General features: G+C 35.9%; 2 protein-coding genes across 2 annotated transcripts; both read left to right on the plus strand.

The window, feature by feature from the left end:
* Positions 1–1,050: 1,050 nt before the first annotated feature.
* LOC132603338 (GDSL esterase/lipase At2g40250-like) lies at positions 1,051–4,283 on the plus strand. Its single transcript, XM_060316388.1, has 3 exons — positions 1,051–1,776; positions 2,771–3,044; positions 3,927–4,283. Exons 1-3 carry the CDS (start codon positions 1,159–1,161, stop codon positions 4,118–4,120), a joined length of 1,086 nt encoding a protein of 361 aa, XP_060172371.1. The 5' UTR covers positions 1,051–1,158; the 3' UTR covers positions 4,121–4,283.
* Positions 4,284–21,483: 17,200 nt separating this feature from the next.
* LOC132637981 (protein VAPYRIN-like) lies at positions 21,484–25,548 on the plus strand. Its single transcript, XM_060354985.1, has 3 exons — positions 21,484–22,506; positions 23,006–23,407; positions 25,016–25,548. Exons 1-3 carry the CDS (start codon positions 21,904–21,906, stop codon positions 25,454–25,456), a joined length of 1,446 nt encoding a protein of 481 aa, XP_060210968.1. The 5' UTR covers positions 21,484–21,903; the 3' UTR covers positions 25,457–25,548.
* Positions 25,549–27,394: the final 1,846 nt, after the last annotated feature.

Below are 27,394 nucleotides of genomic sequence, written 5' to 3' on the forward strand. Positions count from 1 at the left end.
CAAGTTAAGGATTTTTTCTATGTATTTGAATGTGTGTTATGGAGAATAATAATTCATCATTTTATAATGGATGAAAATGTGGAAAACTTGTTCAACAAAAAATGTGAAAAACATTGTCACATTTTTTTTACTACAAAGCAATGTGAAACTAAGACCAAATATGTTTATATGGTGGCTACCATGTTCATATGGTGGCTACCATGGTCTTCACATTTTTTTTCACAAAAAAATGTGAAAGATATGGTCAACTTTTGTGGCTACCCAAATGAAAATAAAATTACATGGCAAGACACAAAAAATGTGAAAGATATTTGCAATATTAAAATGCTCAAAAACCTAACATACAACATTACTCTATTTTCTAGATTAGAATATCAGACTTGCTATGAAAATTCTTCCTGTTGATTCGGATCAACTTAATGTGATAATCTAAAACCTTATGCAGTGGTAGTGCAAAAAGGTTAAGCTCTTTTATTTAAATACAAACCTTCTGTTCCAAGATCATCTGATCCTAAATGCATGGTAGTCGGTAGTGGCATCCCAATCTAACCCAAATTAATTGATTTTCTTCCTTATATTCTCTTGTGTGTTACTGAGACATGTAAATCCAAGATCTTGGGTTTATATATAAAGAGCTTAATCTTATCATATGCATATGCATACATGTTAAATACACGTTTTTCTTTGTTGACACAACTTAAAATCTTTTATTTCTTAGTTGAATACAAGTTCGATCTTTGTGCCAAGATCATTGTTAGTATCAAAATAATCAGGTCATGAACAAAGCAAATTTCAATAGACGATAAATCAAACACTAAAAAACAAATTTATCAAAAGAGACATAATAATTTAACGTGGTTTGATCAGTCACTTACATCTACGTGTGAAAATGAGCAATCTACTGTATAAAAGAGAGTGCAAAAAAATATAAGAAAGAACCTCACAAAATTCACTTGAAAAAAGAGATTTACATAAGTGTTCGCAACATTTTCCAAATATAAGGCAAACTCCTAACAGATCATCTGATCCGAAATGCACGGTAGTGGTGTCCCAAACTAACTCATAATCCTGTTTCATTATAAGAATTCACACCATCTTCATGAACTATACATTTCCTCTTCTCCTTTCAGTAAGGGAAGAAAAAAGAAGCTACATAAAATGCAAGCCAAAACCACCCTACTCCTTTCACTAATTGTGTTCTTCAATATTCTTTTCTTTCTACCCCCTCTAACTAATGCATCTTCTTCAAATATAACTGCGATTTTCGCGTTTGGTGACTCCATCTTCGACCCTGGCAATAACAATGTCCTTTCTACCATTGTCCGTGCCAATCACTTGCCATACGGCAAGGACTTTCCAGGCCATGTTCCAACTGGAAGATTTTGTAATGGGCAATTGACAACAGATATTTTAGCTTCAAAGTTGGGAATAAAGCAAGTTTTACAAGCTTATTTAGACCCTATGGTCTCTAATAAGGACTTGTTAACTGGAGTTAGTTTTGCTTCTGGTGGTTCAGGCTTAGATGAACTTACAGCCAAGGAAAATAATGTGTTGACAATGGAGAATCAGTTGAATTACTTTGAGCAAGCTTTAAAGAGGATGCAAAAAGTTGTAGGGCAAAAAGAAGTTAAGTATATAGTTGAAAAATCTCTGTTTATGATCGCTGCGGGGACGAACGATGTGTGTGATAATTTTTATACGTTGCCAACTCGAAGATATCTTTCTTTGTCAGGCTACCATGATTTTCTGCTCAATAGTCTTGAGGATTTTGTCAATGTAAGTATTATTATTTTTGTCTACCTCAGTACATTATTTCAATCTTGCATGTCATGATTAATATGAAACTTTAATGAACTCATACAGGGGGACAACCTTTTTTTTTGTCTTCTTATATGTTTTCTTGTTTTTTTTTGTTTTTGTTTTAAGCCGTCCACCCGGTCTTTCACCTCCCGTGGTGGTGGTGGGGGGTTTGGCATGGACCCCTACCATGTTTATTTCGGCAAAAGAGATGTTATAGGTGGGAGGGGTACTTAAGGCCAATACCTCCATAACATATGAAACTTGGTACACTGAAAAGATAAATCCTAAGGACCAACTAAATGCAATGATCAAGAATGAAATTTCGGAGACTCTCTTTACACAAGAAGATGAACATGTCATCCTGAGTAATTCTTAGAATAAAAAGCCCGTCTTTGTGCAAGAGAATGCTAGGTTGAGCATAGACATAATCCATGATTGGAGTGATATTGATGACCATATTAGCTAGCCAGGTCCATACGAGAAGTCTATAAGCAAAAAATGGAGTTCATTATGGAAACTGGAATTGATTCCTCTTTACCCTGAATCTGAAATTTGGCATGTTGTCCTGGTCATTATGGCGCAACCAAAATTTAAAGTCAACAAAAGAGTTATCTTATTATGAGTATGCATTTTAAATTACATTAATGCTTTTTGCATAATGCATATATAACCCACAAAATCTGCTCTAAATTCGCCTCTTGTAAACGGCAGACAGAGGCGTATCCCTCCTTATAGTCCCAGATTCATCTGAACCCGGTATTTTTGATGCGGCGTATGAATTTACATGTAAAAATTTCATTAAATGTTGAAACAAATAGTAGATCTGAACTGAACCCACAAATTTTAAAAGTATAATAGTAGGTTTAAAGCTAAAAAATCTCAAATTTTGATCCCATATATAGAATTTAAATCTTGAATTCGGGTGAAGGCAGATGTGGCCTAACATGGGTATTATTGATATGAACGACAGGATTTGTATGAAATGGGAGCAAGAAAAATTGTTGTGGCAGGTCTTCCACCAGTGGGCTGCTTGCCTGTGCAAGTGACCATTAATAGTTTTCTACCAAGCTTTCATATGTTTCAGCGTGTCTGCAGACTACAGCAGAACTTGGACTCACAGAATTATAACAATAAGCTTCAAGCACTCATTTCCAGGTTGCAAGCTACATATTCTGGGTCCAAACTTATCTATATGGATGTCTACAATCCCCTTTTGGACATGATAAACAATCCATCAGCCTATGGTAAGCTTAAATTTAACTTCACCCAAAAGAACAAAAAGTAAGCTTAAATATATACTATAAAAAGTATTTTTGGCATTGGAAAATATTTTCATAGAAAAAGTGTTTTCAATTGAGTTGGAAAAAAGTTCAAAAGAAAATATATATTAAAAGATTGAAGGTGTTTGGCTAAGCTTATAACGGACTTACTGGTAAACATTATAAGTGAAGTTTTATTAAACCCAAATCAGTAAGTTGGTTTTATGATTTTATATAGCTTATACGCACTTTTTTTTTTAATTTTTTTTTATCCCAAATAGAATATCTTTTGTAAGCTCCAAAATACTCTTTCTAAACCATAGCTTTAATTATTTCTCTATTTACTGCCATCATTTATCATTTTTATGTAAAATAACTTTAAATAGATTTGAGGACATTTCAATGAAAAGTTATTTACCGGCATCTCGTTTTATCAAACACAATAATTTTTTATTATAATTTTAGCACTTTCATCCATATAACTTATTTAAAAAATTAACTTCAATAGTAATCAGCTAAGACAAGCAGCTAGCTCTAATATTATATATCATTGGTTTAATGAAATCCTTAACTATTAAAAGATTAACAGTAATGTTTAAGTGCTAATTGCATCATGCGGTATGAAGTTAAAGATTAAGATATATAGTTATAAAGAAAATGACTTCCACCATACATTAGAGAAGTCATTTAATTTCCTTTTTGATAGAGAATGTTTTCATTGGAGGCATTTTCTAATATCGTTTAGAAAACATTATCCTAAAATATGATTTTTATCGTATCAAACAAATATTTTTGCTTGGATTACCCTTTTGGACATGTAGAGGACAATTAATTGTTTAATATTTCTCTTTCTTTCTTCTAAATTAGGATATGATCGGATCCATGAAGGATGCTGTGGAACTGGTTCAGTAGAGATGGGTCCTTTGTGCAATAGGTTTGATCCAACATGTGTGAATCCCTCCAAATATATCTTCTGGGATGCTGTTCATCCTACACAAACAACTAATGAACATCTTGTTCATTATTTCCAGCAGACTCTGCTACGTCAACTTGTTGACTAATCACCATTAATTTTAAAGCTAAATTTCCAGCAGACTCTGCTACGTCAACTCTGCTACCAACTTCGCTGCTAAATAATTTAGCTACAAAACTTATTTGTCACTAATTTTTATCGTGAATTGAGGTTCATGGATCAGATATGACCCATGGCCATTAAATTTAGAATAGTGGCGTAAACTTGATTACTCCGGGCTTTCTTCTTCTTTCTGTTTAACATCAAAAATTCTAAACGAAAGCTGAAAATTAAGATGGTAACAAATTAGTAACCGAATGTGTAAAAAAAAAAAAAAAATCTTACCTTCAGTGTATATTAGTTAAATTCAAATTAAGATAGTAACAAATTAGTAACCTACTGTGTAAAAAAAGGTTACACCGTCAGTGTATATTAATTAAACTCTTTCTTTTATACAGTGGTTTAGCTTAATATTAGAGTCACCAACTTTTGATTGAGATGCAGAGGTATACGCAGTTGATCATTAATTATTATTATCTCTGCTATGATGTGTTCATTATGGGGAGAAATTTAATTAATTGTCCTTCCAAAGTGCCTTTATTTTGCCCATATCTCTTGAGTTATGGGCTTGTGGTAAATTTCACGCTGTTGATTCGGGCATATAACTGCACCAAAGAATAAACAACATGCAAGCACATGGTTGTCTCTAATTAAAATTAAGAAAATTCAGTATCCGATAGATTAATATCAATTGACATTGGATGGCCAAACCGTGCCTTTCGAATTCCAATGTTTCGCAGGTAACTGAGATTCTTAGCTTTAATTTAGAACTGATCACTGTCTCATCTTCTTCTATATGTATATATCTTAGCTAATAATTTAATTAAGAACGAACAATAATATAAATTGATATATATATATATATATATATCAACCCCTTATGTAAAAGTACTTTAACTACACGGGGGCGACATTATAAAATTGGGATAGACACTATTAATCATGTGTTTGGATATAGTACTTATTATGTAATAATTGTTTATTCCATTTTTAATAATGATTTAAATAGATCATGTATTCATATGTGTGTCCTTTACTTATATAGTAGTAAATGATTTAGTGTATAGAGTTTAGCTTATACACGGAAGATTTAATCATCGGTTTTTATAGGTATAAAGTTATGTTCACAATCTAAGATGGAAATCGGACAAAACCATTAGTATGATTGTAGCACAAGATTAAATATAATTTATCTTCATTATGAGAACGGTATAGTTCCGTCTTCTTGTGCTAGTACATTTTGTATGTATTGAACGGGCCAAGTAGAGATAAATGTTTTGTACTGAATATATAAAACAACTTATCTAGTTCATTAATTGTACTTATACTCTTAATCTTGATATAATTATTATGATCAATGTGATTTTGTTTATTATTTTGATTTATCAAAAGGTACGACTCTATTTTGAGTAAATGTATATGGCAGGTTGGATAGTAACAGATAACATTTACAATAACAACAACGACAACAGCAACAATAACAACATACCCAGTGAACTCCCACAATGTGGGGTCTGGGGAGGGTAAAGTCTACGCAGACCTTACATCTACCTTGAAAGGTAGAGAGGTTGTTTCCGAAAGACCCTCGAGCGTGACAAAAAAAAAAGGTTAGATACGGACAAGGAGAGCAAAGCAGTATTAAAATGAAAATAATAAGAGCGACAAAGATATGATAAAGCAGCCTGGAAAATAAGAAGAAGAGGCAATAGCTATCACAGATAAAAAAGATAAAAGGCTGTAACTATAATTGATATACAAAAACATACACTAATTGCACTACAAGAAATAACAGAATGTATCAGAATTCAAAAGGCAAGAAACTGTACAAGTAGTACTACGAGTACTACTATGGACCTTCTAAATAGAATAACGCACGACTACCTACTACCTTTCTACCCTAATCTGTGTCCTGCATAACCTCCTATCTAAGGTCATGTCCTCAGTAAGTTGTACCTTTGCCATGTCTTGTCTAATCACCTCTCCTCAATACTTCTTCGGTTTACCCTGCCTCTCCTGAAACCTTCCATAGCCAACCTCTCAGACCTCCGCACTGGGGCATTCGTGTCTCTCCTCTTCACATGACCAAACCATCTTCTTTTTTCCAGCATCTTATCATCCATCGAGGTAATTCCCACTTTATCCCGGATATCTTCATTTCTAAACTTATCTCTCCTAGTATGCCCTCACATCCATCACAACATCCTCATTTTCGCAACTTTAATCTTTTGAACGTGAGAGTTTTTGACTGGCCAACACTCTACTCCATACAACATAGTTGGTCTAACCACCGCTCTGTAGAACTTGCCTTTAAGTTTTAGAGGCACCTTTTTGTCACACAATTCTCCGGATGCTAGCCTCCATTTCATCTACCCTGCCCCAATACGATGTGTGACTGATGGATATAAATTATTCATGTAATTTTGTATATAAAAAATAAGATTTATAAATAAAACATGAATAATACTATCATATTCCTGCATATCTTCTAACAAATCTTGCAGGAAAAGGAATACAAGAGAAATAAAGGGAAGGAACAAATTGCCAAAGAAAAGAGAACCACTTATGCATCTACAACTCCGTAAAAACATCTGTGAAAATTTACAATCGCATCTATGGCATCCACAGACGCGTCCGTCACCATAGTCGCATCTATGGCATCCACAGACGCGTCCGTCACCACAGTCGCATCTGTGACATCCACATATGCGTCTATGGAGAAAAAGTCAGGCATCCATTTCTATAAGTAGCAAGCTACTCTGAAGACAAAGGGCGTCAAATTTTTAGCAAGATACAAGAAATAGTCTTCGCTTTATTTCTCTTCTTTTTATTTTATATTTGTGGGAGTAGTATTTTATTTTTTATTTCTTTCTTACATACTCCTTAATGGAGTAGTTTCTTTTTGTTGGATAGTTGAAAAAGCTTGGTATGATGTTATAATATTGTCTTTACTTTGATTTTTTTTCATGTCTTGATATTCAAATCTTTGATCTTGCTTCTTTTAGTCCTAATTCTCACGGAGGGATTAATTCAAGCTAGTTTATCGATTAAAAAATCTCAATATTATTTCTTTTAGTCCTAATTCTCAAGGAGGGATTAACTCAAATAATTTTGTTGGTTTAAAATTGTTATCTTATTTCTTTCGGTCCTAATTCTCACAGAGGGATTGACTCAAATAAGTTTAATGATTTGAGGGGTCTCTATCTTATTTCTTTCAGTTCTAATTCTCGCTGAGGGACTGACTCAAATAAGTTTAGTGATTTTAAGGGCTAATCGCAAGAGGTCTTTATTCCTCATAACACAAATCAAGTCAAATAAGATTTTCTATTCTTTTGTGGAATTTAATAGAATGAGATTTTATTATAATTGTGCCAAGTGGATTCAACGACTCCCAACTCTTTTCTTTTTAAATTTTCTAATAAGTTGTTTATTTTATTTTAAGTAATTAATAATTTTAAAACCTCTCCTTTCATCAATTTGATTCTCTCAAATAGTACCCAAGATAATACACATCTGTAGCCTAGGTGGTTCCAATCTCTGTGGGACGATATCTTAAACTATATTAGAATTTGACAGAGTACGAGCGAATTTTCCTATGCACTTTGGCCTCGTCAGTGACATCATCGTCAATCTAACCATTCCCTTGGATAATAGACCCAAGATACTTGAAACTTCCTTTCTTTTGAATAACCTTAGGTACCAAGCCTCACTTCTATGCCAACCTCATGCGTTGTGTCGCTGAACTTGGACTCCAAGTATTTTGTCTTGGTTCTACTCAACCTAAACCCTTTAGACTCCAGGGTTTCTCGCCAAACCTCCAGCTTAGTGTTAATCCTACTGTGAGTCTCATCAATCAGAACTATGTCATCCGCGAATAACATACACCATGGCACCTCACCTTGGATTTGCCGCGTCAATCCATCCATCACCAAGGCAAATAGAAACGGGCTGAGAGTTGATCCCTGATGCAACCCCATCATCACTAGGAAGTACTCCGAGTCTCCTCCTACTGTCCTTACCCTAGTCTTGGCTCCATCATATATGTCCTTGATCGCCCTAGTGTACTCAATCGGTACACCTTTAGCCTCCAAGAAACTCTATAAAACCTCTATTGGGACTTTGTTGTATGACTTTTCTAGGTCGATGAATACCATATGAAAATCCCTCTTCCTCTCCCTATACTGGTGCACTAATCTCCTTACAAGGTGGATAACTTCTGTAGTCGAGCGTCCTGGCATGAATCCAAACTGGTTCTCAGAAATAGACACGCCTCTCCACACCCTCATCTCTACCACCTTCTCCCATACTATCATAGTATGGCTTAGCAGCTTGATACCCTTGTAGTTATTGCAACTCTGAATGTCGCCCTTGTTCTTGTACAAAGGAACCATTGTACTTCACCTCCATTCTTCGGGCATTTTCACCATCTTAAAAATGACATTAAACAACTTCATCAGTCACTCCACACTTGCCCTGCTTGCGCTCTTCCAAAATTCCACCGGGATCTCGTCGGGCTCGGTCGCTCTTCCCCATCGCATCCTGCAAACGACACCCTTAACCTCTTCAACCTTTATCCTCTTACAATATCGAAAAATGCGACACCTCGCCGAGTGCTCCAAATCTCCTAATACAATGTCTCTGTCCCCTTATTCATTCAAGAGTTTATTAAAGTACGACTGCCATATCTATTTAATGAGAGTATCCTCCACTAGTACTTTGCCGTCCTTATCCTTGATGCACTTCACTTGATCTAGCCTGTACAACATCTTATCCTCGCCTTTGTCCCTTAGCTTAGCGCACAAGCGTTCAGAAGCTGCCATTTTTGGCCACCGTAACTGCTAACTTTACCTCCCTCCTCGCCATCTTATACTTTTCCTATTCATCTGCTTCTCTTCCTCATCCTTATTGTTTATTAACGCCGCATACGCCACCTTCTTCGCTTCCACCTTCCCTTGGACTTCTCCATTCCACCACCAGTCCCTCTAGTGCCTACCATGGCCACCTCTCGCGACTCCTAACATAGAATACATATCTAGACTTTGATATTGATGATACCCCTTTATGGATGTATATAAGTTTTCATGTGAAAACCCTGCAAGTGGATTTTGTAGCCGTCACATGAAATAAGTTAAGCGGAAGTATAAAGGATATAATTAGTCAATCAATTAAATCATTAGTAATTTAATTTAAGTGATTGGTATCTGTAATCTTAACACGGGGAGTTAAATAAGATTTAATAGAAGATTTTGAAATTAAACTGAGGAGTGCAATTACTGTTTTTTAGTGGAAGAAATTGTAATTATTGTGGTAGGATTAATTCATTCATATTCCGAATTAATACCACAATTGGAAGTTCATTATTAAATCTATGGTCCCTATTATGCCTGATTATTCTAGAACAGGGAAAATAATATTCTTGGGGCAAGGAAACACGTTTTTGCTAGGGTGTTACACCCCAAAAACATGGGTATATATACAAGGCTTTTCAACCCTAAGAGATAGACCTTTTTTTAGTCGTAATACTCGCCACTCGAGTATTCTTTTTCATAGAATACTTAGGTTAATAGCTAAAACTATACACTGTGGAACTGAAGGAAGATACCCTGGATGCTTGAGGGTTCAATTTGCGATCACGATCACGCTTCAAGAGAGAGGTATTGATTTTATGTTTGATTATGTGTTGTCTAATATTACATGCAAGTTTAATTCTGGCTATTTGCTTCCGCTGCTTATGCCTGTATTCCATCATACAATGGATCACTCGCTTATATAGCATCAGAAAATATTGTCTTCTTTGTAACTTAATTAACCAATAAAGGCTATCAGAAAATATCAACTGTGTACATCGGTTTTCTTCACCGAAGTGATAATTTCCAAAAAAACACTATCTATTGATTTATTTATCGATCGGAAGCCCTCGATTACCTAAGGCTCTTCATCAATTCCCCCCCCCCCCCCCTCAAAATGTTATGTGTTTTTAGTAGTGTGAGGGAAGAGTTGATCCCAGCGAGTGTGCCGAAATATTATTTGTAATAAATTTTAAAATACGAAAATTCAACAGCAAAAATAACAAAACAAAATCAGTGCGTGCATAAAATTTTGTTTATATCCCATAATTCTAATCTCCAGGTTATTCAACTTGATTCGAGGGTCGATGTAATATCTTTCTCGAATAATTAAGGATGAACTTCTAATGATGCATGTGCCGAATCTTTCAAGGAACTTTTGGTAGCACTGCGGATTATTTTTGAGGAAAGACATCTATAATTCTCCTTCTTGCTAGAGACTTTTGGAGGGCGATTATGCGAATGTTGTTACTCTCTTCTTCCAATAGCCAGATGCCTTCCAAAAAAAAAAATATGTGATCCCTTTATATAAATGTGAGCTAAAGTTTGTGACCAAATAGCCTCCAAGAAGTTCTATTGGACCCATAGGGTTGAAGACTCTAAATGAAGCTCGTCTTGCAGAGGTCCAATTTAATGGACCGGCCCAAAATGTAATTAACAATTTAGTTTTCTAGAAGCAATAAGTTTAGTTTTATTAATTCAATTTTTTGCGCGGATTTCCCTTCAAAGGCACTGATCTTTAATTTTGCCCCTCAAATTGCTGGTCTTTAATTTTTGCCCTTCGCTTAAAAAGGTGGTTGAAAATACCCCAAGGTTCTGGGTTCGAATCCCAGCTCAGTCAAAAAAAAATCGCAAGGCAAGGCTTTGCAAAAAGTCCGCCTTATGCGACAGAGTTTGCCTTAAGGCATAATTAAAGACTGCCTTATGCGGTAGACGTTGCCTCTTTTCGTGAAGCCTTGCCTTGTAAATTTTTATTTTATTTTTTATGACTAAGCTGGAGTTCAAACCCAAACCTCGGGGTATTGTAAGTGAAGGGCAAAATTAAAGACCACCCCCAAAGAAGGGAATAATTCGACAGGTTAACTCGGGCTAATGTGACTTTAATTTCGAATATAATTCAAATTTTGTATGAACTTGTTGATCCAATCAAATTTATTTTCAATCACTACTGTCATTTCTTATCAATCAACAAAATCGTCAAAGAACGAACACGGGAAAGACAATAGAAGAAAAATATAGGATTTGTTTTTGAAATAACAGTATGATGGATAATATTTTTTTTTGTTTCCTATTTAACCAAATGTATAGTTTTATTAGCAGAATAACAAATTATAAAATTACGTGGGACTAAACCAACCGGGCAGTTCGCACGATTGCCCAAATATTCGCAGAATTGCCCTTCTTTCGGAGTGGTCTTTAAATTTTGCCCCTCATATTTGTAATCTTTAATTTTTGCTCTTCGGCTAAAATTCATGAGTTTCAGGTTCGAATTCCCACTTAGTTAAAAATTAAAAAAAAAATCGCAAGGCAGAGTTTAAATTTCGCTATGCCCCCACCGGCAGAATTTTAGTTATGTTTAACCAAAAGTTTGCCGATGGGGGCAGACTTTGCCTTCAGGCGTGTATATATATATATATATATATATATATATATATATATATATATATATATATATATATATATATATATATTATTTTATTTACTTTTTAAGGTAAACTTTTAGTTACGCCGTAACTAAAAATGTGCCCCATAAGACATAATTACAAGTATGCCCTATAAGGCGAAACTTTTCCTTAAGGAATAACTAAAGTTATGCCGGACCCGGCATAACTATAAGTTCCGCCCTATAAGGCAAAATTTATACCTTAAGGAAAAGTTCCGCCTTAGGGGTATACTTTTAGTTATGCTTTAACTAAAAATCTGCCCCATAAGGCATAACTAAAAGTCTGCCCCATAAGGCGGAACTTTTCCTTAAGGCATAACTAAAAGTTTGTCTTATAAGATAAAGTCTATGTCATAAGGAAAAATTATGCCTTATGGGGTATACTATTAGTTATGCCTTAACTAAAAGTCTACCCCATAAGGCATAACTAGGAAAAGACTTTTAGTTAAGGCTTAACTAAATGTCTGTCAATAAATATGCCGGACCCGGCATACACTTGTTAAGGAATAACCAAAGTTATGCTGGACCCAGCATACTTATGCCAAGTCTGCCCATAAGGCATGAGTATGCCGGGTCCGGCATATACACGACCCAAACCTTGTCTTGCGATTTTTTTTAAATTTATGTTTGAGCGGGGGTTCGAACCCAAAACCTCATGATTTCTGCGCGAAGCTCAGGGTTGTAACGCGAATGGCAAAAATTAAAGACTAGCAATATGGGGGGCAAAATTTAAAGACTACAAATATGAAGGGCAAAATTTAAAGACCACCCTAAAAGAAGGGCAATCCGCGCAAAAAAAATGGCCCTATTTTGTGGTGATCTTTAATTTTTGGCCCTCAAATTGTTGGTTAACTTTTGTCCTTTGTCTAAAAAAGTGGTCGAAAATACCCCGAGATTCTAGGTTCGAATCCCAACTCAGTAAAAAAAATCGCAAGGCATAACTTAGAACTATAGAAGTCATGCCTTAAGGCATAGCTAAATTCCGCCTTATAAGACATAATTTGCCTTGAGGCATAACTAAATTCTGACAGAACTTTTGTGAAACCTTGCCTTGCGAATTTTTTTTTTCACTGAGCTGGGGTTCGAACCTAGAACCTCAAGATATTTTTGTCCACTTTTTTAGGCGAAGGGTAAAATTTAAAGGGCAATTTGCAGGATTGCTCTTCGCTGGGGGTGGTCTTTAATTTTTACCCCTCAAATTGGTGGTCTTTAACTTTTGCGCTTTGCTAAAAATCCCTTGATTTCGGATTCGAACCCCCCGCTCAGTCAAAAATTTAAAAGAATCGCAAGGTAGAGTTTTGAAGCAAAATTCTATCTTGCGAATTCAAATATCTGTCTTGCGATTTTTTTATTTTTTATTTTTTTATGAGCTGGGGTTCGAACCCACAACCTCGGAGTATTAGGTGAAGGGCAAAACATAAAGACCACCAATTTGAAGGGAAAAAATTAAAGACCACCCCAAATGAAGGGGAATCCGCGCAAAAAAATGAAAATTAAAGATCAACAATTTGAGGGACAAAAATTAAAGACCAGTGCCTTTGAAGGGAAATCCGCGCAAAAAAATGAAACGAAGACGCCTCCTTCATTCATTCAACTACTGGCCCATTTTTCTTGATACATGAGGGGAAAGTTATATGTGTAGCCACCTGGTAAAAATATCAAACAACTGGATGGCCACAAAATTTCAATATACAAATTATAGTCATATAAAATAAATTATAATGGCTAACAAATATAAGCGTACTACCACTCAGCTACAATCGCACCTCTACCACCACACTGCCACCACCAGACCACCCTAATTACACCTCTAAGTATTAAATTAACAAAAATCAAATTCATCCATCCCCAGACCAGTCTCATCCACCGTAAACTTTACCTACCAAACTAAAAATATTAAGATCTAAAAGAAAGAATGAGAGAATTTCTGTGAGAGAAAGATTATGTACTTTATATAAACAAGATATATAAGTTATTCACTTTATATACATGTTAACAGTGTGTGTATGCATTATTAACTATATTACACTACATATGCATCGTGTATACAAATTGTATGAGGATTGCATGCTTATAAATAGGTATATGCATTATATACTGTGTAGATACACTTCAATTACAATACATATATATACATTAAATATATTTTTATCAGTATCCACTGTTCATGCTTATTTTTCTATATAATTTGTGTATAATAAATATATACTCAGTGTACAATGTATACACAAAAATTATACACATATTATACAGCTATTTTATAATGATTACCGATGTATAAATGAAGGAAATCTTGAACGGAACAAGTATCTTCTAAGACAATGATCACTGTTTTCCTCCATCTCCCATCTCCTCTTAAAATTCTGCCAAAAAATTATTATGCAATACCATATCTGAAAATGGATAGCAAACGCAAAGAACTTTTCTAAATATGAGCCAAAATTGCTTAATAAATTTCGCTTTAATACTTACTTAAATACTCAAAAATTAACTCATATCAATTCTCAAACGAAATAAATTCAAAAGTCAAAGACTTCTTCTAATTGTTTATCATAATTTCATAATTCTATTCATTTGTCATTTAATGAGTAATCTATACTCATTGGCCGTTTATCTACAAAGTGCAAAGTGCAAACTGCAAAGCGTAAGCTCTCCAATACTTGCTATCACACTTGCATCTTCCTTGTTTATTCTTCATATTCTTCAAGTTTGCCTTTTCGCTCTCTTTAATGTATTCTTCCTTAATTCTTCTCAAGTTAATTTTTAGTTTTAGAATTTCTTTTGATATCAATCTAGTTAAGATATTGTTTGAAGTCAAAATATTCTATTTGTATTGTAATGAATATTTGTGATTTGTTGTCCTTTGTCTTCCTTTCTTTTACCTACTATTTGCTCTCAATTCCCTTTCCGGTTGTAGCAAGAGTCCGGAACCAAAATGCCCCCAAAAAAATCATTTTGAACCAAAATACCCCAACAAAAAAAATGTTACAAAAATACCTTTAGCGCAGTAAAATACTGCGCTATAGCACTTCACGGAGACGGAGTCGTTAAGTGCTATAGCGCAGTATTTTACTGTGCTATACAAATGTGTCTCTCTCCTATAGCGCAATAAAATACTACGCTATATGACCCAACTAAAACCCCGTCGGGTTCCACCACTGGTCCCTCCAGTGGCAAAAAAAAAAAATTGAAAAACGCCATTGGAGGCGATACCAAGGTGGTCCCCACATCCAAAAACGTCGTTTTCTATTAAATTTCGTCCGGAAAGTTTAGATTCTCGGTATATTCAAGTCAAGGAGCAAGATTCTAAGTTCGAATTTTGGGAAAAAGCGGCGTACAACTCGATTAAAATAACTCTACAAAAAATCTTCGACTAAGGTTTTCTACTATGAACTTTTGTTATTATTTTGTTATATACATTATATTCTAAGCTTGCTTCACATTTAATCCTTGCTATTTTCCAAAAAAAAAACATTTTTTTTTTGTTCTGGTTCGGACTGGGCAGTGGCTTTTGCCACTGTTCCGATTTTTTTTTTAATTCATTATTTGTTAAATGTTTATGAATTGTTAATTTGTTAAATGTTTATGAATTGTTAATTTGTTATATGTTTATGAGTTGTTAATTTGTTAATTATTTATGAATTGTTAATGAATTATTATTTTGTTAATTGATTATTTGTTAAATTGATTATGAATTTATTAGTTGTTAAATATTGTTTATGAATTGAAAGAAGTTGATTGGTAATGAATTATTATGTTGTTAACACTTTGTTTGGATGATTGTTATGTATTGTTTTGACATTTATCGTATTCTGTTGTATTGTATAGGACCAAATCAGTGGTTACATAAAATAGGACCTTTCGTCGTTACATAACAATAAAATTAAAGTAACAATCAAAGCAAAAAATTTATTTAAACTAACAACATAATATAATACAATAGGTAACAACCATCCAAACAAGTTGTAAATGATTATGAAATGTTAATCTATATAATTTTAAAAGCGTGAATATATATGTTGAATAAAAAAAGATTATCTTAAAAAGAATAGTTAAAGTTCTTCTTTTCATAAATACATAAGCTAACGAAAAAATGTAAAGTTTGTAGGAAAATATGTGGTCGGCGAATATACTCTTTTAGTTTAATTTTATCGTAGTTGTGTTGGCTATTTGGTCAACTAAAAATATATCACATATTCAAAATAGAGTTCCAAACAAATATTACTGCTGAATTTCGATTCCCAAACTAATTAACTTAACAAGTCTTTGCCATTACATAATTCAAAAGTAATTAACTTAAAAATCTTTGCCATCACATATGTGTCCTTACTATCACATATTAAATTTACTGCATATCGCATGTTAATTATTCACAGGATATAATACTACATAATTCACATATTCCCTACAAATTATTAATTAGTTAATATAATTTATCTTTCATTTCAAGAATAATGACTAATTTAGTTTGTACAGACCGGACTCTTTCATGGATCCGAATGTTCACCCTGGGCCCGATGTTCCCTCAGCGCCCGATGCTCACCCGGGGCCCGATGATCACCCGGGGCCCGCTGATAGATCAGTATTGTCTTTGCAAGACAATCATAGGTCAGAGTTATTATGGGCCGGTACTATAGGAATATCTACTAGGATCCGTCCCCGTAGGCTGTAGAGAGCGTGGGCTCTTTTACGCGAGCACCCCCCACACCCTCGCGTGTTGGAGATATTGTTTCGGGGCGGCATCTACCGTTGCGTGTCCGTTGGTCGGGTATAGCATGATTGGGCGCTCATCACGGCTATGGTTGAGCGGTGGAGGCCAGAGACACATACCTTCCATCTTCACACTGGTGAGGCCACGATTACACTTCAGGATGTGGAGGTCCTCTTTGGATTGCGGGTAGATGGAGAGCCACTATACACTCGGTACGAGCCTCCTCCTGGTCAGACGTGGGTTACAGAATTGACTAGGCTCACCCACTTCGTGCCTGATGCCGCGGCCCAGATATCGGGACAGAGTCGAGTTCAGCTTAGTGCACTCTGCACTTATTTGGAGGGTCTGGATCCGGTTGTGGACGGCACCCCGCAGGACGATGTTGATCATCATGCCCGTTTGTACCTGCTTATTATATTCTGGGGCATCTTATTCTCGAACTCATCGGGTGACTTTGTCAGTTTACGTTATTTGGTTTTCTTGGAGCATCTGGACCGCTTGGGAGACTACAGCTGGGGCGGTGCTGTTTTGGCGTATCTTTACAGATGCCTGTGCCGAGCGTCTATTGGTGCTGTCAGAGATGTGTGTGGATTTTTTGCTCTTCTCCAGGTAATATTTTAAGTGTGCGTCCTTTAATGTAAACAAACCTCTTGAAAGGACGACTAAAAAATTATATTTTCTAATATCGCTTACAGTTATGGGCGTGGGAGAGGATGCTGCCTTTTCAGCCCGTACCTAGGCATCACCTCGAGATTGACATGCCTTATGTGAGGAGGTGGACAGCGGGTTTTGACCCGGATGTGGATACACACCACAATATTCTTCCATTCCGGGACCAGCTTGATCACATGACTGACGATGCGGTAAAACTATTTAAATTTACATTAATAATTTAATTAAACGTCTTTTCTACTTGGTGATCACTGATTTGTATTTATATGTTATGCAACTATTTATATGGACGTCGTACGCTGCTATATTAGATGGTTTGCCGCCCTTCTGTAGGGCAGGTCAAGGGGTTTGGAGGTCGCGGTGTCTATTGATACACCTGGACATCGTAGAGGATCACATGCCCGAGCATGTCTTACGACAGTTTGGGCATACACAGAGTATACCCCCTGATGTCCGTCATGAGCTTCGACACTACCAGCGGGACGATCGGGCTGCCATTGATGATAATTTTCTGGCTTTCATGGATGTCCAGCTCCACTGTTAGGAGAACAGGTTGGACACTTTAGCGGTGGTCGGTCATTTGACTCCCATTGAGCATTACATGCGCTGGTATCATCAGATCACACACCGATTGATCGGCAACCCAGCTTTGCGTCCCCCTAGGGATGTAGGATACTCGGCACTCGCAGGGCAGTATGTGGCATTGGTAAGTTTATCGTATTTAGATTTATTTAATTGCATTAATTGTTACGTTTTAAAAATAAACTTTTTTTTTCTGTTAAACACAAATGTAGCTGGTGGTCGTACAACGTTTACGCATCTTGGGGTTAGAGCATACGCCTTACCCTGGGCTTGCGGGGCTTGCCGCGGAGATGGTACGGATATCCGAGGATGGTATCCTGCAGGCAGGCGAGATTAGGCGCAGGGAGGAGCCTGTTCCGGAGGCTGAGTATCAGGCAGGACCGGGTGCTCCCAGAGGAGGAGGCCGTGCTGGCAGAGGACGCCGTGCGCGTAGAGGACGCGGCGCTGCTGCTAGACACTACAAATAAAAGGGTAATTTGTGGAGGTTAAAAGTTGTAATTCGTTGGGGTTTTAGCCTCCACTAATTGCTTGAGGAGGCTAAAACTCCCACGAATTGCAACTTTCAGCCTCCGCAAATTACCCATTTTTTGGTAGTGAGAGGACCTGGTAGTGGAGGACACCATCTGGTAGATGAGGCGGATGAGGCCGATCCTATTCCAGAGGGCGTTCACGGTCTAGTCCATCCGCAGCCGTTCCAGGCCGGTGGCAGCTCACCTGGGGACTCACCTACGTTTACGCCGGCGCTCTTACTTGCTGAGATACCCGGGTCTTCATCACAGCCGAGCCAGAATACATACATGGAGGAGCGTGATAACGTTAATTAGGCGGCGTTACACGCTTCATTAGCTGATGAGCGGCCTGTGAGGAATTTAGAGGGAGCCAGGATTCTTGAATTCAATGAGTTTTTGATCCCGGTTAGTATTTAAAATACTTATTTGTTCCTTTAAAATTATTTATTTTAAATATATATATGTTACTCATTATTTAGTAATATTTTATATTTTAGGATTCGGCGCCAGCGGGTCCACCAGAGCCACCCACTCAGGCGTTTTCTCATGGGTCTGCCGAGCCAACGGTGTCTTCCCATATGACTACCGAGCCATAGGTAAGATTTTCATTAAAATTTATTTTATTCAATATAAGGTCAATATTTAATATACATATTTGATTATTTAAAGTACTTATTTTAAATAAGAATGTTATTTATTATTTCATTTTTTTCATATTTTAGGATTCGGCGCCAGTGGGTCCACAGGAGCTACCCATTCAGGAGCATTCTCATCAGCCTGCCGTGGCAGAGGTGTCTTCTTATGAGACTACCGAGACGCATGTAAGTTTTTTACTTAAAACTAATTTTATTCAATATAAGGTAAATATTTATTTAATTTTTATAACCTTTACTTGGACTTCGAACAGCATCTCGTCCAGGAGACTACCTCATATTCACCACCACACCCATCTCAGGAGCCTACAGACCCATCTCAGGAGCCTACTCAGGCACCCGTTAACACACAAGTTTGATTAAATAAATAACATTAATGTATTCAATATAAATAAGAAATGGTACTAATTATTATATATTTTTTAGGTTCATGCTTCAGCGCCCGCGGTGGCAACTCCTGACGAGGAAGAGGTCGAGTTTCCAGACCTAGCTCAGCCTGAGGTTCTGAGCGTGCCAGCGGGACTAGATCCCAAGAAGAAACACGTTCCAGTTAAGGGCGCAAGGGCTAGGAGAAGAGGAGATGATCATGACTTGGAGCGCCCGGTTATTAAGAGGAAAAAGGGCGATGGAGACGATGGTGAGGGCGGTGGGGATGGTATGAGCCTTAGGCCTAGGGATAGTCTCCGGCATACTACATGTGGGACCCATCCTCGATAGTGTATATACATTAGTGTTGTACAATTTATCGTAAATATTATATATTTTTTGCATATTTATAAATATTATCTTAGTCTTTATTATTGTTTATAGTTTCACATCCTAAATTGATAATAAAAAAAACGTGACACATTCGAAATAAAGTTAAGCATTAATTTAAAAATAAGACGAAACCCTAAAAGATAAATGACTTAAAGCTAATGACTACAAGTCTTCAAACAAAAAAGGACTTCGAGCACTTTTCAACCACTAAAACGACAATCCAAAGTATTGCGTATTCTTGATGTGTTGAGCCTATTTTATTAATTGTACAAATATAACTAGAGTTCTATATAAAATATTGAAGTTCCGGAATCTCAAAGCATGATTAATATATGGCTAAACTACGTAAAAAAGATAAACTACGTAAAAAGGAGTGAAAATGTAATGTTTTGGAAAATGGTGGAGTCTTATAGCGCAGTATTTTACTGCGCTATAGGTGAGAGAAACATTTGTATAGCGCACTAAAATACTGCGCCATAGTACTTAACGGCTCCGTCACCGTGAAGTGTTATAGCGCAGTATTTTACTGCGCTAAAGGTACTTTTGTAACATTGTTTTTTGTTAGGATATTTTGGTTCAAAATGGTTTTTTGGGGGGCATTTTGATTCCGGACCCTTGTAGCAACCGCTACATACTCAATTCCCTTTCCGGTTGTAATTATCCTTCACATTAAAATTTGTTCTTTTTAATAGTAGTAATTAGTAAATAGTAATCTTATTTCAATATTGCATGCTTAAGAAAAGGATAAAAAGTCATATTTTCTCTATCCCAATTTAGTTGACAGCCTTGTTTTTTGTCATTCTAAAAGAGAATGATATCTTTTTTACTTCATAATTAGTAACAATTTAACTTTAAAATATTCATTTTACCTTTAATGAGATAATTTATAACCACATAAATATCTATAACTTATTTTACACTATAGGTCTTAAAAATCTTTCTTTGTTAAATGTGGTGTCTAGACAAATTCTATCACATAAATTCAGACAAGCATCTTCAACTAAATTGAATCTCAAGGAGTATAGTATTGTAGCTCATTAGCAACAGAAGTATGGCGGTATGTAGTTTCACATGCAATTGGATAAAAGAGTGGAGGATTGCATTTCGTATTGTCAAAACAAAGAGTGTTACATCTTTGTCCGACTTCTTGTTTTCGTTCAACTTCTAGTCTGTGGTCCCCACGAAATCACGTGTACCATTTATTCAGTATCACATGTATCGTTTTTATGGAGGCCAAAGTTGACCCTTCAAATTGTCCGTATATTCCACTTAGGCCCTCCAACATAGACTTGCACCAGTTAGACACCCCAACCTTCACAAATGTGTGTCAATTTAACATCTGATGCTGAGATGGCACAAAAAATGGTTAATGGGCGCGTGAAACATTGTTGCAACATATTTTTCCTTCTTTTTTTTTTCAAATTTTTGTTTCTTTTTTTCTTCTTTCTCATTTACTTTTCTTTTCAAGTAACCTTATTTCTCTTTCTTCTTATTCTTCTTTTTCTTCTTTTTCTTCTTCTTCTTTCTAATAGTATGTCACCGGACCACCGTTAGAATGTTGCCGGAGATGATATTTTCCGGCGAGTGAGAATTTCGGCCTTATTTTCAAACTTTTTGGATCGGAAAAAATGAAACTTTTTGAAAGGAATTAAAAGACAAAGAAAAGAGGGAGAAAGCTGAGACCATTAGACCATCATTTCAGACAATCTGATCACCATCTCTGAGCATCGCCGGAGATAATATTTTCTGGCCAGATAATGAAGTTTTTTTTTTTTTAAATGAAATAAGATGTAAAAAAAGAAAAAAAAAAGAAAGATGTTAGGTGTTTTTTGTGTGGATTGAGGGTTGGGGTGAGGAAAGAGGGAAGGGGGAGGGAGGGAGAGAAATTGGGGGAAATGGGGGATGGCAATGGCTGACCAATTCACCGGCGGGGGTTAACTTGGGAAGAAGAAAGGTTGGGGTTGGGTAGCAGGGGGGTGGGATGCAAGAAAATAAATTTTTTTACTTTTTTTTTTTTTATGAAATAATTTTTTTATTAGTTAAATAAGTTTTATATTAGTTTTCTTTTAATTTTTTTTTTTGTTGATATGGCTTATTTTTATTGGTCTATTTTTCCATGTCACAGCAAGTGTACTGCACGCATGTTTTCAATTGGCACAAGGTGTTCAAATGACACAGTTTATCTTATGTTTTAGGGTTCAGATGGTCAATATTTTAATTAAGAGGTCTAAATAAAAAATAGGACAAGTTCAGAATCCATACATGACTTTGGCCTTTTTATGCATCCATGATACAACCCGACATCCTCGTAATAATATTCCCCTGTCAATCTTGAAACCACACCCCTCTTTCATAAAATATCTATCATAAATTATCATTCATGGAGAAATTAGTCGAAGTTTCAGAAACAGAAATACGTATAGACTTTGCATTAGGCTGCAAATGTCGAGCCACAGTGAACCTCAAATCACTTATTGCAACCTCACCAATAGCATACAAAATTCAAACTTCATCTCCTCACAAGTTCCTTGTCAATCCACCTAGTGGCATAATATCTCCATCATCTTGCACCACTTTCCAAGTCATTCTCAAACCTCAATCCCAAATACCTTCCACTTTCCCTCGCTCCCCTTCTGATCGATTCCTCGTTAGAACCGCTATAGCACCTGAACTCAAACTCGAACTCAACTCTTCGTCTTCTGAGACGACTCGGTCTGAAATAGTTAATTCGTGGTTCAGCTCAATTGGACATAATTGTTCAACTTATGACATAAAACTCAAGGTGGTTTTTGTGGGGCCGTTTCTTCTTCGACATGCTGTTAGTAATGGAGTTTGTGATTCCGTTAGGAATATTATCAAACGACAACGATCCGTTTTCACTGAATTTTCAACTCGGGAAGCTGAGTCACTCGTCCGAGTTGCAAAGCAGCTGCCTAATAATAGCAACGACATGGTCAATATCTTGATTGAGGGTGGATTAAAGGTGGTGTTCAAATTTACTTCTGTTACTGTGGATTTACTTGAATAATACATAGTAGTTGTTAAGTTACCGGAAGAGTCTTTGTTTCAATTTAATTACTCCCCCATCCCAATTTATACGATACTCTTTTCTTTTTAATCAGTTTAAAAAGGAATGATACCTTTATATATTTATTATACTAACAATTTAGCTTTAAATACTCATTTACCCTTAATAGAATGGATTACAACTACGTATATATCTATGACTCGCTTTAGAACACAAGTTTCAAAAGTTTATTTCTTTCTTAAACTGCTTTCCAAGCCAAACACACTCGTATAAATTGGGACAGAGGAAGTATATAAGTTTGGCTGAGATATTTTAGGAGTTAGAATTTAATTCCGCAGATTTTCTTTTTTCAAGTTGGCTATTTAAAACTCTTTATGCTTAATACAAAAATTTAGAAACATTTTAATTATACTTCCAATCTTTTTTGTTGAACCATCTTTTAAAAAACCAACAGGTGGACGCATGTACTGAACCAAACGCCGTTAAATGGGTGTCAAAGGGGTGGACGTCGTTACATATCGCGGTCGCGAATGACCGGAGGGATGAAGTTGAGAGGCTAGTGAGAGTGAATACTAATGGAGGAGGTTGCAGGTGGTTGGATAGCAAAGACAAGGAAGGAAGAACGCCATTACATTTAGCGGCGGGTAAAGCGTTATTGGGGATTGCTAAGGTGTTGATAGGTGCAGGTGCGCAGGTGGACGCGAGGAGCAAAGATGGTAGAACAGCTTTGTTCAGAGCAGCTACCAATGGGGACTGTGAAATGATGAAGATGCTTGTTGAAATGGGTGCTGACCCTACTGTTACTGAATTGCATCTTGGCCGTTCCGCGCTTGATATCGCCCGATCTAAGGGTCATGTAAGTCCCAGGTTCCCCCTTTTTATGTTACGTCTTGGTATTTGATTAGACAAAAAATTTAAGGCGAAAAAAGATTGACATATAACAAAAGTAGTAATGCATTATTAGAAGTGTCTTTAGATATGTTATGACATTTTATGACTAACACATGTTATTACGGATAAAATGAAATGTCTAAAATTTCAAATTTTCAGATATAAAAATGTCATGATTTGTAGAAGAGATCATGTAAAATGAGACAAAGGGAGTAAGCATGTAGTACATTATCCAGATCCCCAACTTAATTTCTTGAAAATGAAGTTGAAGAATGGATTGGTCTGAGGCTGCATTTTAGTTTTAAGAGTTGTTTTTTACCTTCGACTTCTTATCCAACTTTACTAGTTCATACTATAATTTAGGAATAGATGCATTTTCTGAAGACTACTAGCATAAAATTTGCTGAAACAAAACTGGAAGCGTGTTTATAGAATTGTTGAAATTTCTAAAGAAATACTCCTGTTTAGTGGTCTAGTGTCATGATACTCACTTTTTTCTTTTCGGTAAGTGTTTCAAACTTAGGCCCATTAATCGGTCGGATCGGATCGGGTTTAGCATATTTCAATTTTTGGATTTCACAAAATGTAATCCAAATCCGATCCAAATACGTTTGGATTGGATCGGATTTCTTAAGTTCGGTTTCGGTTAAATTGGATAACTTGGATTTTCAGTTCAGCCAATAAGTTGAATTGCTTCTTCTTCTTCTTCTTACAAAATGAACAACTAAATAAAATATTCATAACAAATTGCCTTAATATATAGTTCCTCGTTGCAATAACACTTACATAAATAAAGTATTCGTACAAGCAACAAATAAATACTAATATTTTTTAATATATGTGTTGATGTGTAATGAGTAGAATATATTTGACTTATTAGATTGGACATATAGGCAATGCACTAATATATAATGGATAGTCAGGTAGGCTAAACATAAGGTATAAGAAATTTGGTTTTTGGATATCCAAAAATTGAAATTTCCGAATCCAAAATCCGATCCATTATCCAAAAGTTTAAAAAATTAAACCCGAACTCCAATGCAGAATTTGAAATTTCAAAATATTACTCCAAAATATTCAAATTTTGGTTCGGATTTCAGGTTTATCCAAACAATGCAGACCCCTATTTCAACTTGTTTGTCCTTAATTTTGAATGTCGAAAGTTAATTCCTCACTCAATGGCCAAACTTGGAGCTTCTTACGGTAATCAAATTAATTGGTCATCCCAACCTTCAAGTGTAAAACGAATACAGGTCATTGCTGATGAATATGAGTATTTTGACAACCCTTATGAGCTGAAAATGTTATAATGAGTGCTTTGTTCTCATTTGAGATAAATATCTGTTCATTTTGAGAGACAATAGCCAATTAAATAGATCATCTTTCATCGGATCAAATCAAAGTCGTTTAAGAATGTAATCAATCTATTTGGATAGCCTGCCCCAACTTTGCCCTGTCTACCATGTGGTAAAGAGTCTGGTTTCATTGCAATTATTGCCTTTCAGGAACTTACGTCCGACCATTTTATTCACATTCACAACCTTCCTTACTTCCATATGTAATTAATTTCCAGGAGACAGCCGTTAAAATCCTCGAAAGAGGAGAAGCAGTTCTACATGCAGCAAGACGGGGTGATCTCCAGCTGCTCGAGACACTTCTGGAAAAGGGAGCAACAACCAACTTCCGAGATCAATATGGTCTAACAGCTCTCCACATTGCAGCGATTAAAGGAAACAAAGATGCAGTGATGATAGTGGCTGAGTTCGGAGCCGACTTGGAATGCCAAGATTCAGAAGGCAACACTCCGCTGCACATGGCAGTCGAAGGCGGCTGTGCACAGACGGTAGAAGTGCTACTTAACAGAGGAGCCAATGTGAATGCCAGGAACAAGAAAGGTGACACTCCGCTTTCTATTTCCAGATTTTTGAGTTATGAAGAAGTAACACAGCTGCTTGTTGATGAGGGTGCGGTGCTTTCTGTAATTCCTTCAAATTCGCCCTCTCCCTTATCTTGATTCTTGGCTAATATAGATGTACAGCTTTAATGGATATAGTATCAGATGATTCAAGTATTGAACAAAGTAAAATTTCCTCCGTCTTCCCGACATATTGTATCTTTGAATACAGTACTCACTCCGTTCCAAAATGGTTGTTACTTTTCATAGAAGATAAAGATGGAATAGGTTTTAATCCAGACCTTCAATTTAAGGGAAACACGTGACTTTAATCAAAAAGGGTATAGAGAAGTATCGGAAGCAGTTTTACTGGAGGTAGTCTGAAGCTTAGATGATAGTGCAAAAAAGTTACATTTAATTCTTGAAATAAATTTAGAAGCCTTCCACTCAAATTTATCCTTGTAACACTCCTGTCACCCATGGCTCAAATTAGTGGCATATTTAAAATTAATTTAAGCAAACATCATGATATTGGCAGTTGGCACGACTTAATTTGTACACGATCCATTCATCTTTTAATAATTTGCATAAACAACAAGTTAGGTCTTAAGGCATAACTTTAGATTCCAAAAGTTAGTCAAGTTAGGCCTTAAAGCATATCTTATATTTCAAGTTAGTCAAGTTAGGCCTTAAAGCATATCTTATATTTCAAGTTAGTCAAGTTAGGGCCTTAAGGCCTAACTTTATATTACAAAGTTAGTCAAGTTAGGCCTTAAGGCATACCTTTATATTCTAAAGTTAGTCAAGTTAGATCTTAAGACATAACTTTAGATTTCAAAGTTAGTTAAGGCCTAACTTTATATTCCAAAATTAGTCAAGTTAGGCCTTAAGGCCTATTTTTATATTCCAAAGTTAGTTAAGTTAGGCTTTAAGGCATGACTTTATATTCCAAAGTTAGTCAAGTTAGGTCTTAAGACCTATCTTTATATTCCAAAGTTATCAAGTTAGCCCTTAAGGCATAACTTTATAATCCAACGCTAGTCAAGTTAAACCTTAAGACATAATCTTAGATTTCAAAGTTGGTCAAGCTAGGCCTTAAAATCTATAGTTATATTTCAAAGTTAGTCAAGTTATGATGCAAGCCGAGGTGCCTCAAGGACATTTCGAGGACCGTCCCGGGGAGTCCAAGTGTGGATGATAGCATGGAAAGACAGATTGGAGATGGATGAGCATTGAAGTGGCCAAATGAGTGAAGGATGGCTATGATTGCAAAAGCAGCTACTTCATTAATTCAAGACTTTCATCTCCAAAGAAAGACTAGCCAAACAAGGCCTTTGTCTCATTAAGGGTAGTTATGTAATAGTATAGTTGTCTTCCTTAATGTTTTAGTATAAATAACTAGTCTTTTATTTCATTTGGGAGTTTTTTGATGAATTGATGAATATTTTGAGTATTTTAGGATTATATTTAGAGCGAGAAACTTGTGAGAGGTCTTTGGTAGGCCGTTGTTGATTATTGTTTGTCGAGAGGATCGGTTGCTTGAGAATTCAACTCCCTTGAGGTCATCCTAAGAGTTTAGTGCTAATTAGTATGTAATTAGGAGGTCTTGATTAATACAGAACTTTGATTGCCTAATTGTGTCTAATTTTGTGTCAAATTATTTGTCCTTTATTGTCTCTTATTTTTCTTGTTATTTTATTGCTTTCTGCATATCCGTTCTTGTATCAATTAGTATTAGAGCTTAGCTTAGGTTTGTTCTGTCAAATCTAGTCTTGGGTTTTGTTACAAAGAAAAAAAAGATATCTGAAAATATTTCACCAAAACCCCCAAAAATTTTGTGTTTGTTTTGTTGATTTTACCTTAGATTCTTGTTCCTTAGTGTTTTAGGGTTTCAAATCCAAAGTTTTTGTCATTTGAGCCAATATTGAGAGATCTACCATTGTTGGGTTGAAGCTTTGAAGAAAATTGAAGAACACTTTGGTGGGTCTTGTGATTAAGAAGAAATTGAAGGATAACAATCATTGGGCATTGTTCTTCTAGCCAAAAGGAAGCTAGATT

The sequence above is a fragment of the Lycium barbarum genome, chromosome 1 (assembly GCF_019175385.1).
Source record: "Lycium barbarum isolate Lr01 chromosome 1, ASM1917538v2, whole genome shotgun sequence".
Classification (NCBI taxonomy): Eukaryota; Viridiplantae; Streptophyta; class Magnoliopsida; order Solanales; family Solanaceae; genus Lycium; species Lycium barbarum.

Coding starts and splice junctions, on each gene's coding strand:
- LOC132637981 (XM_060354985.1), top strand. CDS start 21,904: ATGGAGAAATTAGTCGAAGTTTCAGAAACAGAAATACGTATAGACTTT. Junction 22,507..23,005: donor TGATTGAGGGTGGATTAAAG/GTGGTGTTCAAA, acceptor AAAAACCAACAG/GTGGACGCATGTACTGAACC. Junction 23,408..25,015: donor TCGCCCGATCTAAGGGTCAT/GTAAGTCCCAGG, acceptor ATTAATTTCCAG/GAGACAGCCGTTAAAATCCT.
- LOC132603338 (XM_060316388.1), top strand. CDS start 1,159: ATGCAAGCCAAAACCACCCTACTCCTTTCACTAATTGTGTTCTTCAAT. Junction 1,777..2,770: donor GTCTTGAGGATTTTGTCAAT/GTAAGTATTATT, acceptor TATGAACGACAG/GATTTGTATGAAATGGGAGC. Junction 3,045..3,926: donor AAACAATCCATCAGCCTATG/GTAAGCTTAAAT, acceptor CTTCTAAATTAG/GATATGATCGGATCCATGAA.